Genomic DNA, 12,379 nt, shown 5'->3' with positions numbered 1-12,379 from the left:
CCGCCTCATTAAAAACGACATTCCTGCTCAACACAATTTTCTTAGTTTCAGGATTCCATAATCTATATGCCTTAACTCCTGAACCATAACCAAGGAAGATGCACTTAACAGCCCTTGGCCCCAACTTTCCATTATCAACATGAGCGTAAGCTGTGCAACCAAAAACTCTCAAATCTGAATAATCAGCAGGCGAACCAGACCATACCTCAATTGGAGTTTTCTTATCAAGTGGAACAGAAGGTGACCTGTTGATGAGATAACATGCGGTGGAGGCTGCTTCAGCCCAAAAACTTCTATGCATTTTTGCATTAGACAACATGCAGCGAGCCCTCGAAATAATGGTCCTGTTCATGCGTTCAGCCACGCCATTCTGTTGAGGGGTGTACGGAATGGTATGATGTCTTACCATCCCATCATTGCTGCAAAACTCATCAAATTCATTTGAACAAAATTCCATACCATTGTCAGTACGAAGTATCTTAACCTTCTTTTCAGTTTGGGTTTCTACCATAAATTTCCACTTCTTAAAAGCATTAAAAACATCAGATTTATGTTTCAGGAAATATGGCCACACTTTCCTTGAGTAATCATCAATAATAGTAAGCATGTAATTAGCACCACCATTAGAAGTTCTACGGGACGGACCCCAAACATCAGCGTGTACATAATCTAAAATGCCTTTGGTGGTATGAGCGGAAGCATTAAAGTTTACTCTTTTATGCTTACCAAAGATGCAGTGCTCACAGAACTCAAGCTTACCTAAATCGCAGCCATCAATTAGCTCTCTCTTTGCCAATTCTGCAATACCAAGCTCACTCATATGTCCAAGACGCTTATGCCAAAGGTTATTCTTACTGGATTCATCAGAACTAACAGCAGCAGCAATACCATGCAAAGTGCTACCTCTAAGAATATATAATTTCGCAGAATTCATATCACCAATCATAATAATGAGAGAACCTGATGATACCTTCAAAAGTTTGTTCCCACCTTTGTACTTGTACCCGTCACAATCAAGGGTGCTCAAAGAGATCAAATTCCTCGCCATGGAGGGTATGTGTTTCACTCCTGTCAACGTGCGTGTCATCCCATCATGGGTCTTGATCTGAACAGAACCAATGCCAACAATGTTGCACTTGTTGTCATTCCCCACACGCACAAAATCTCCACTCTGCACAGACTCATAAGAACTGAACCAATCTTTGTTACAACAAATATGAAACGAACATGCAGTATCAAGAATCCATTCATCATCACGTGAAACACATGCAGCCAAGACAGCTAAGCAATCTCCATCAGAATAATCACTACCATCATTACCAGCAACAACAGCAGCCTCACCCTTACCGGTGACAACGACAGCCTTACCATTACCATCATTATTTTTTGGTTGGTAAGTTCCGTTCCTTTTCTCCTTGTTCTGCAGCTTCCAACAATCATCAATATTGTGGTTAGATTTCTTGCAATACCCGCAGAACTTGTCACGTCCTTTGGATTTTGAGCGACCTCTGTCGCCCTTGCTCTTATCTCTGTTGTTGTGGTAGTAGTTATCTCGCTGCTCAGGCCTGCCACGGACCTCTAATGCCTCCGCCTTGGAGGACGAACTTTCAGCCTGCACCATAGATTTCATTTTCTCCTTTTGTTGGAGAGCATCATAAACTTCCGCGAGAGTTAGTTTGTCGCGGCTCAATAATATGGTGTCACGAAAATTACTGAAAGAATTAGGCAGCGAGCATAAAAGAAGAAGACCTAAATCCTCATCCTCATACTTAACTTCTATAGACTGCAAATCAGAAACAATCTCTTTCCAGGAAGATAGGTGATTCATTACCGAACCTCCCTCTTGCAACTTATGCGAGAACAGCTTCATCTTCACGTGCAATCTGCCCGTGAGATCCTTGGACAAACAGATCTCCTCTAGTTTGACCCATAACTCGGCGGTGGTTTTCTCCTGCAGCACTTCCTGCAGAATATTATTAGACAGATGGAGTTGAATCAACGATAAAGCCTTACGGTCTTTCCGCTTCTCCGCATCAGTCCAGGTATCCTTCGCTTTCTCGCCGAAAGCATCGATCGCTTCATCCAGATCTGAAGATTGGGCGAGAATCGCCCTCATCTTCACTTGCCACAAAGCAAATCTCGTGGTGTAGTCCAGCTGCGGTAGATCGAACTTCAGTGACGACATCTCGTAAACCCTAGATCTAAAGAACACGGGCTCTGATACCACTTGTTATAATCGAGATGCACAAAAAACGAAGAACGAAAAGTAAAACACTGTAGGGGACACGAGATTTTAACGTGGAAAACCCTTGCAACACACAAGGGAAAAACCACGGGCGGCAGCCAGCAAAACTTCACTATTTCGGTGGTGTTTACAAACGCCGTGGGTGTACAATGATGCGATGAAACCCTAGCGGCGGCTTACATGGAATATATATAGACGGTGGCAACGATCCGTACCAAGCCTCCGGCGACGGGCCTCGCTCCGCTCGTCAGAAGTTAGCCTCCCTTTAGTATATGAATTTGGATCACAATATAACAGTTCACACGGTGATGCTGGCGGTGACGGCAGCGCGCGGAGGACCGCCGAAGCACATATGTAGGAGTATGTTCAAGGAGCCGGTATGCCGGCCAGTGTCCCATCGTTGGAGAGAGGAAACACGGACGGAGACTACGTATGTCCTCAGAAGCACCACAAGTACCCTGCCTCGCTCCGGCCGCTGCCGCTACCGCCGTCGGCCTCTGCACCACCCTTCGCCGCCGCTAGAGCTCACTACCCTCTAGCCTCCCGGTGTCCACTTCCAGCTTGCTTAACCCCGTGGGCCATGGCCGTAGTGGGCGGCGGCGTGGTGGAACCCTTGCCATAGGTATGCAAGCTCGCCCGGCGTTAGAGATCCGGATGATTCGGTGCTGCCGACCTGCCGCCCTCCTCCTGTCAGATGGATGTTGCACGACGCCGAAGACGTGAGAAACAGAGTGCCACCCGGGCCGGGATGCGCCCTTCTCCTTTCATGCTAGAAGATGTTGCACGCTGCCGGATATGTGAGAAACAGAGTACTGCTCGGGCGTCGACGCCGGGGCTGGAGTTGGGTGCCTGCTGGTTCGGTGATTGCCGGTTGCTGCTGCCTGCTTGGGATTGAAGGAACCTAGGATGTTGGTGCTCGGGAGGAGGTCGTCCGGCAGGATGTAGACGGCCGTGGCTAGCGGTTCCGGCGGGGCCGCATCACCTAGTGCCGGTCTCAGATGAACTCAATTTTGATATGATCGATCTGATTCTGATGCCGGCGGAATCCGTAGCTCTGTCGCAACGGATCTCTCTGATTCTGATGAAGGGGAACCCATTGCTCTCATATTTAAAGATCCAGAAAGGTAAGAAAAAAGAGTACTACTCGGTTCAAGGCGGGTCGAGATACTTTCCTAGCGACATAGGAAATCATAACTCGTGCGGCGGACCAAAGCGTACTTTGAGGTGGACCAAAGCGCAAAGTGATGGACCAAACCAAGGAAACATTAACTTCTTTATTATTAGGTATAGATATATGTTTGTAATTCGGCAAATTATCCTGTTATTATTTTTCTAATCATCTGAAAGAGCAAATGTACCTAGTTTGGCACCCTCAAAAATCTGCAACGTAAAGATCCAGTTTCTATTGTACCTAGTTATAATTAATTTGTTGCCTGGAGAGAAACACATTTCTAATGTTTAAATTGTATCTGACACACAAATTCGGGAATGTGCTGGTGCTAAGTAAAACTTCATTACAGAAGTAAAGAAAATGGATTGGCAGAGCTGTGCTTGTGGAACATACTCTTCTTTTCCTTCCTTCTTAAAATGAACAATGCAGTTAACGGAGGACTGTGTTTTTTGTATGATGTGTTGAACACTTCTCAATAGTCAAGACTCAATGCATATATTTGATCCGTACCATCATGCATCATAATGATGATGCATTTTTTCGATAAAGATAATGATGATGCATGTTGCATACTCATGGTATAGTTTGTAATTCGGCAAATTATCTTGTTATTTTTTTAATCATCTGAAAGAACAAATGTACCTAGTTTGGCACCCTCAAAAATCTACAACGTAAAGATCCAGTTTTGTGCTGTATTTAACCATTCAGATGCAGAGAACAAATATTCTATCTTCTGTATATAGGGTCCGTAAATCACGTAGTGAAGTGCATCTGTCAAAATCATGTGATGATATATTTGACAAGTTGATTCAAGGCGGTGTTCCTCCAGAAGAACTATATGATACTGTCTGCAAACAGGTACATATTGAAGCAACGGATAACATTTTTCGAATGGCACGATCAAGCTTAACTGATATTTGAAAAAAAAATCCCGCTGCGCAGGGGGTTGAAATTGTCCTGACAGCGCATCCTACTCAAATAAATCGGCGGACTTTGCAGTACAAGCATCTTAGAATAGCCGTGAGTTAATATCTACCATTTCTTCTTCTGGTCTTGCCGTTTCTTCTGTTTAATGACCGATGGAGCTGTGGTGCAGCATCTCTTAGAGTTCAATGAACGCCCTGATCTTAGCCATGAGGATCGAGAAATGTTAATAGAAGACCTGGTATACTTCAGTGGTCTTTATATACGGAGTATTTTCCATTCAATGCTCCCTTTTTCCATATCTGCTTTTTTTTTTTTGAGGAACTTTTCCATATCTGCTCTGAACTCCTAAGGACTCTGATTATATAGGTAAGGGAAATCACAGCATTATGGCAGACAGATGAGTTGAGGCGTCATAAACCTACACCAGTTGATGAAGCTAGGGCTGGTAAGCAATTAAGAATTCTGGTTTCTCTGTGATAATATATACCTAAGTTCAAAACATTTTCTCGACTCTTGCAGGCCTTCATATTGTGGAGCAATCCCTCTGGAAAGCGATACCACGATACCTTCGCCGTGTTAGCAATGCTCTGAAGAAGGTTGCAGTAACAATATACAGCTATTTAATGAATTTTAACTTCCAGTTCACCCCCTCAAGAAATTTTAAATCTTTCATTTTAATGCTATCTATGTAGCATACTGGCAAGCCGCTTCCATTGACGTGCACACCGATCAAATTTGGTTCATGGATGGGTGGTGACCGAGACGGGAATCCTAATGTTACAGCAAAAGTAAGATTGCTGGCTTGATGATGCTTATTCACTAGTCTCTCTACATGATGCGATGTTTTTTATTTTCGTTTTCTAGAGGGGACTGATGGGGCTCTATTTCTGTTATTTTGACTTTTCCCACAGTAAGAAGATTGAAACATTTATTTCTATGTGCAGGTGACTCGGGATGTTTCCTTGATGTCCCGGTGGATGGCACTTGACCTGTACATCCGACAACTAGACAATCTCAGCTTTGAGCTATCCATCAAGAAATGCAGCGAGAAGCTTGCAAGCGTAGCTAATGAAATCTTGCTCAAAGGCTAGTTCCATAGTTCATACACTTTATATGTCCAATCTTAATTAATGACTAAGACCTTGAACCAGAAGCTGGTTTGCTGTTGCCAATTGTGGCAATTTTTGGAAATTCCTATTTAGTTTGAACAACACATCTCCATAATGTAGTCATAATATTGAACATAGGTTAGACCTATTTCATCCAAAGTGCATTTTTTATTTATATTTCAAGTGGACTCCTCAGAGTCGGCATCTGAAGAGACGAAGGCCAGTCCATGGACCCAAACAGGACCGCAAAACATCGTAAAACTTCAGCCTAGCTTGGCGCTCGCTGCTCAGCTTCCTTCTGGTGCTGATCTTCCATCATTGACAGGTAGAATCTTTGTTGAGCTCCTAACTCCATGTGCTAATGCATCAGACAAGTATGTCACTTTACAGTTTCTGGTCTTGGAATAGACTAGGTTGCGCCATCAATTAATTTGTATGATAAATTGGTGTCGCTTTTATACAAAAACAAAGATGTCACCGTTCTTTTAGGGCTGCAATTGCATGCTTTACCAACATTTTCTTATTAAAAGCCTTAATACTCTACCCTGGAAACCCCTAATAGCACAAGTGCCCAATGAAGTTTCAATAGGCTAGTTGATCAAATTGTTATACATCAAACAGTGAACTCCTTGATGTTTCCTGATTCACTATCATCATTAATGATTAATATTTTAAATAAGCATACTCAAGTTATAAACTGCGCATATATTTAAAGGTGTAGATCTTTCTGCTACACAGATCTTTCTGATGTCATTTAATTTGATACTCCCTCCGTCCCAAGAAGGTTGTATTGGGACGGAGGGAGTACTTCCAAAAGATGTCGAGGTCCTTTCAGCCAAGGTAAAACATTGTATTTAGCAAATCACGCTGCAACATCATCTGCTACCTCTCAACCAGGATTTAGTCAAGTGTCTGCTTATCACATCTTACATTTGACATGTATTTTAAAAAAATATTTAACACACTTTTTAGAATGTCGTTAGTTAAAAGGCCTTTTGCACAATGAGGAATCAACATCTGTAATAATACCTGCGTTTTGTGTTACAGAATCTATCTAAATTTTGCAGTTGCGTTTATTAGGCCATGCCTACACCTTCACCTAGTTTTCTAATCTAGGACTTGTACCTGATGCAGAATGCATTGGTAGCGAAGCTCAAATCAGAATCGTAAAACCTCCATGGAACCCGAAACGTCAGGTTTGAACTATTAGGCTTTTGTGATGTCTCATATGTTCTACTTTTCATATGAAGTTCGTGGGACAACATTCAGGTAATTAGGTTTACGCACAAAAAATGTGGTGACAAATCTGGTGCAATATGTATCAACATGTTCGTTGGCAACTGGTATTATGAAATTATAAGCGACATGGATTATGGTTGCATGGCCTCACTTAGATTCAGTAATATCAATTTATATGAAACCTTAGCAGTACGGTTATAAAATAGTTGAACTTTTGGCAAATGTTATTTTTTGCGCAGGTCCAAATCGTCTTTGACTTGAATTTGGGTTACCATTCTCCCCTCTTTAAAGAAAAAACAATGCAGTTTCTCCTAGGTAGCTGATGCCTGGACATATAGATGTCAACGTAATTGTTCATGTCACATTAATCGTTTGCTTGTCTTCTCCAGGGGATTCAAATTCCAACAGAAAAGAGTGATGACAGTCCAGTGCAGTCTCCTGGACGAACTCGACCAGGATCATCACATATGGGTCGAACTCCAAGTGCTGGTCAACTAAGGAAAATGTTGTTCACAGAATCTAAGATAGGCCGATCAAGCTTCCGAAAGCTTCTAGAGCCAAGCCTCTCTGACAGACCAGGAATCACTCCATACAGGATTGTCCTTGGTAATGTGAAAGAAAAGGTTAGAAGCAAACTTCGTTTGTTAAACAAGCATACTTAGATTTAGGTTTGTTTGATATCGGATTTGGTCCTATACTGCTAGTTTGTCAGTATAATTCAACCAATGGTAAGGGAAATATAAATCAGAACCAGTAGTTCTAGGTATAAACGAGACTAATACTATAATTCTTACATAATTAAATGTTTCTCTTTGATTTTCCTTATTTTATATTTCTGCTTTCAGATGATGAAGACACGAAGACGACTTGAGCTTCTTCTTGAGGATCTACCGTGTGACTATGATCCTGCAGAATATTATGAAACACCAGATCAACTTTTAGAGCCTTTGACCCTGTGCTACGAATCACTGGTTAGTCTTCATTATTAACTATTGTAATCGGAACTTTGGGTGGTCATTGTACATTTTTGCTGCGGGCAATGCGAAATAAAACTCAATATTATACTCAACCTAGTACATAGAAAAAAGTGCAAATCTTTTCACTCTATCAATTCAGACTGTTCAAATAATAAAATGAGCAAAAAAGTAACCAAGGAACATATACTCTGTTATCAGTTATCACATTATTCTTTTGTACTGAGTAGTACGTCTGCTTCAATTATTTTGTGAAGCAATCATGTGGATCAAGCATTCTTGCCGATGGTCGATTAGCAGATCTTATACGACGGGTTGCAACCTTTGGTATGGTGTTGATGAAGCTCGACGTGCGCCAGGTATATGCAACGATTGCTACTGCTGCTTACAATTTCTCAGATCAAATTTTGCCTCTACTCCCAAAGAGCATAGCTAAAATTCAGACATTAATAGACCCACATATTTATTGCTTCAGGAATCAGGCCGGCACGCAGAAACACTTGATGCCGTTACGTCTTACTTGGATCTGGGTATTTATAGTGAGTGGGATGAAGAAAAGAAGCTGGATTTCTTGACTAGGGAGTTGAAAGGGAAGCGACCTCTGGTCCCCCCATACATAGAGGTAATTTGTTGTGTATATAAATGTACTATTTCAATACTAATTGATTGGTTACATCGTAGATAGAAATGCTGAATCTTACTCCCTTTAAAACAAGGTTGCATTATGGTGTTCGAAATTAATGCTAGTTTGTATCTTCAAGTTGCTCTGAGCTAAATATGGGCATATGGCTAACATATCATCATGAACCACCCATGCCATCCAGTTGAGTTCACATTGTTCTTGCATGAGCAATTTTGTGTTACAGCATCAATCACATTGTTTATCTATCAGTAGTATTTCTCAGGTGATTCAGATACAAGTAAAATAATAATTTCTAAGTTGATGCTAAGAACCATTAGATGCAAGTATAAATGGATGAGAAAATCATTACGAGCCTTGAGGTAAGGTTTCCAGGTGTGAGGCCACCGACCAGGGCTTGAATCCTGGTTCTCACAAAAAAGGACCTTCTCTTGGTATTGTTCCCCATTCTTGTCAGGTCGCCCATAGTGCCGCCATAGCAGGTGGAGTTTCATTAGGATCCTTTTGCTCGACCTAAAAAAATGCCATCGGGATTCTTACCCCAAGGATTGAGCTTTAGTTAATCTTTGTCGGACGACTATGAATATCGACTAAGAGATGACTATTTCTAATTAGGCTGCTCTACTAACTGAGATTGTAAAATGTCGTCGATTTATGCAGCACTTGACGGGGAAACAGTATCATATTTAACATTCTTGGCTCCATCAATATAGATTTATATTTAACTATTAAACAGAATCACTTTATTTTCCATAAAAATATAGCAAATGAGTCAGCTAGGGGTTGAAAGTTTGATACATGATAATATCTTGATGTTTATGATTACATATAATTGTAGATGAGGAATATGTGAACAAAAGTTATGCTTTGACTAATTCAGAACACTTACATATTTATCTTTCTCTTCCTGTTTTGTAGGTTGCTGCTGACGTGCAAGAAGTTCTCGACACCTTCCGTGTTGCTGCAGAATTAGGGAGTGACTCACTTGGAGCATATGTGATTTCAATGGCCTCTAATGTAAGAATAGACACCACTTTTGTAATGTTATAAACAAATGAAGAATTTCTGAATATTTAATTAGCCATTATCTATGTTTCAGAGTTCTGAGTGAATCTTACCTGCACTTACCTAACAGAGTGTTATATACCAGCTTATTAACACTTGCTCATATGCAAGATCACAAACTGTATTTGGCTGGAACAAGTTTTGATTTTTCAGGTGTTCCATAATGCTAGCATTTTTTTTAATCAGCTTGTATTTCCTTGCAGGCCAGTGATGTCCTCGCCGTTGAGTTGTTGCAGAAGGACGCAAGACTAACAGTTAGTGGTGACATGGGACGGCCATGTCCTGGTGGAACGTAAGTAAAATTGTCTATTCATATGTACTAACAGTTATGGCTGTGTGCACCAGTTGGTGTAGAGGCCAGGGGACCTCCCTCCTTTTCGAAAAAAACCTCTGTTTAAAATAGCCGGCTATAGCTGCGAGGCCTGCGGCTATAGCTAGAGGCTTTAGAGGCTAAAAAAGAAATAGCCGCTAATAGCCCAGTTAAGGCTATTTAGCCTTAACTTAGCCTCATAGCCGCTAACTTCCCGCTCAATGGGCCCAAAATTTTGCACCAAAAATTTCAGCTGACTGGGCTATTTGCTTGCCGAAATAGCCACCAAGCTCTAGTTATGTAATTATGGGCATAACTATATCCTAAACTACGTAACAATGTTGTAATATTTGGACAAAACTACTATTATGTGTATCTGTATGTGAAGATGTTATTATGTTATTAATTTGTGAATTATTGTTATATATATGACTATATGATGTCCAATTTTTTTCATTATTTAGCAAATCCGCTATATGGCTATAGCCCGCTATAGCCCGGCTATAGCCTTTCATAGCTTCAAAAAAATTTGCGGCTATCGGCTATAGCCGGCTATTTTAACCAGAGAAAAAAACACTAAATTTCTCCATGAATTTCTTGTCATGTTCAATATACAGCTTTATGATCAAATCAACTGATGAACCTCAAAGCATACCATTTGGTTATACTAACAGGCGATTTAAAGGAAATAGTTGAACATCTAAACCAAACCTATTCTGCGGAGTAGAATACTGTTATCTTCTTGGGATAGTCAAGCCCACTCTACATGTTTCTGGCGATGGGCGAAACTGGTTAAAATTACGGTGTGGCCTTGTTGAACAGGTTAAGAGTTGTTCCCTTGTTCGAGACGGTGAAGGATCTGCGGGAAGCTGGCTCGGCGATCAGGAAGTTGCTGGCCATTGACTGGTACAGAGAGCATGTCATCAAGAACCACAACGGGCACCAAGAGGTAGAATATTATAAGACGTGAATCTTCCATTTTGAGCAGTTATCTGAAACTTTAGTGAGCCTGTTGACCGGTGCAGGTCATGGTTGGTTACTCTGATTCAGGCAAGGACGCCGGCCGTTTCACAGCAGCGTGGGAGCTGTACAAGGCTCAGGAAGATGTCGTCGCCGCGTGCAACGAGTTCGGTATCAAGGTCACACTCTTCCATGGCCGCGGCGGGAGCATTGGCCGTGGCGGCGGGCCGACGTACCTCGCCATTCAGTCACAGCCGCCTGGTTCAGTAATGGTGAGAACAGTAGTTTTTTCTGAATTCCAGAAGTGCACTACGCAGCTTATGTTTTTGACCAGATGAAATTAAAATGCAGGGCACTCTTCGGTCGACGGAGCAAGGTGAGATGGTGCAGGCCAAGTTCGGGCTGCCCAAGACGGCGGTGCGGCAGCTGGAGATCTACACGACGGCTGTGCTGCTCGCCACCCTGCGGCCGCCGCATCCTCCCCGGGACCCCCATTGGCGTCACGTAATGGAGGAGATCTCCCGCGTGAGCTGCGCACACTACCGCAGCACGGTGTACGAGGACCCGTCCTTCATCACCTACTTCCAGGAGGCGACGCCGCAGGCGGAGCTCGGGTACCTCAACATCGGCAGCCGCCCGGCGAAGCGCAAGGCCACCCCCGGCATTAACAACCTCCGGGCCATCCCGTGGGTGTTCGCCTGGACGCAGACGCGGCTGGTGCTCCCGGCGTGGCTTGGTGTCGGCAAGGGCCTCCAGGACGCCCTGGACAAGGGCCACACGGAGGAGCTCCGGGCCATGTACGACGAGTGGCCCTTCTTCCAGTCCACGTTGGACCTGATCGAGATGGTGGTGGCCAAGGCCGACGCGCCCATGGCGAAGCACTACGACGACGTGCTGGTGTCGTCGCCCGAGCGGCGGGCGGTGGGGGAGGAGCTGAGGAGGGAGCTAGCGAGGTCGGAGAGGTGCGTGCTGGCGGTGAGCGGGCACTGCAAGCTGTCGGCGAACAATCGGAGCCTCAGGAGGCTGATCGAGAGCAGGCTGCCGTACCTCAATCCCATGAACATGCTGCAGGTGGAGGTGCTGCGCCGCCTGCGACGGGACGACGACAACCTGAAGCTCCGTGACGCGCTGCTCATCACCATCAACGGCATCGCCGCCGGGATGCGCAACACCGGCTGAACCTTCTATTTCTTATTTTTCCCGCTGTCGCTGGAGCCCTCAAGTTCAACCAATGATAGGGACGTTTTGCAATCATTTGTTTTGCACAAGTATTAATGTCATATTCATGTTTTATTTTTCTCCGACTTAACGAGCTACAGCCCCCCCGATTTCATTAAAATAAAACCAATTAATAAACAAGATCCTATCATCCATCATCCAACATAAACATAGCTCTTAATCGCAGCATAACACCTACTGGTTCTACAGATTTGACTCCAGGTGTCCATAGTTTCTAATATCACCGTCAAAACCAACAGCCAGCAAGAACCAATCTGAGGTTAGGTGGTTAGACGGGTGGTTCAGGATAATTCACACTCCTTTTTGCCAGCAACACAACCTTTTTCCACTTCCCCTGTTCTCGACAAAGACCAACAAGTTCAGCCTGCAATTCTCCTCCTAGTGGGTTCCCATCCCTGACGCCCACTAAAAACTTTTTGCAAGGATAATTAGGAAACACATTCTAAAGAACAGCAGAGTTCCTAACTTTCCAAATCATCCAAATAGTGGCATCCACTCGT

The 12,379-nt window shown here is 43.3% G+C and overlaps 2 protein-coding genes across 2 annotated transcripts; both read left to right on the top strand.

The window, feature by feature from the left end:
• The first annotated feature begins 4,014 nt into the window (after positions 1–4,014).
• Positions 4,015–5,434, top strand: LOC139837846 (phosphoenolpyruvate carboxylase 4-like). Its single transcript, XM_071827145.1, has 7 exons — positions 4,015–4,274; positions 4,359–4,436; positions 4,513–4,581; positions 4,710–4,788; positions 4,863–4,939; positions 5,036–5,131; positions 5,288–5,434. Exons 1-7 carry the CDS (start codon positions 4,125–4,127, stop codon positions 5,432–5,434), a joined length of 696 nt encoding a protein of 231 aa, XP_071683246.1. The 5' UTR covers positions 4,015–4,124.
• A 218-nt stretch (positions 5,435–5,652) lies between these two features.
• Positions 5,653–11,935, top strand: LOC127340731 (phosphoenolpyruvate carboxylase 4). Its single transcript, XM_051366483.2, has 11 exons — positions 5,653–5,777; positions 6,587–6,648; positions 7,081–7,314; positions 7,537–7,662; positions 7,923–8,024; positions 8,141–8,287; positions 9,224–9,322; positions 9,574–9,662; positions 10,503–10,629; positions 10,706–10,912; positions 10,992–11,935. Exons 3-11 carry the CDS (start codon positions 7,159–7,161, stop codon positions 11,817–11,819), a joined length of 1,881 nt encoding a protein of 626 aa, XP_051222443.2. The 5' UTR covers positions 5,653–5,777; positions 6,587–6,648; positions 7,081–7,158; the 3' UTR covers positions 11,820–11,935.
• Positions 11,936–12,379: the final 444 nt, after the last annotated feature.

This window comes from Lolium perenne, chromosome 3, assembly GCF_019359855.2.
Source record: "Lolium perenne isolate Kyuss_39 chromosome 3, Kyuss_2.0, whole genome shotgun sequence".
Classification (NCBI taxonomy): domain Eukaryota; kingdom Viridiplantae; phylum Streptophyta; class Magnoliopsida; order Poales; family Poaceae; genus Lolium; species Lolium perenne.
The sequence above is the reverse complement of the archived record's forward strand: the minus strand, read 5'-3'. Positions and strand labels throughout refer to the sequence as shown.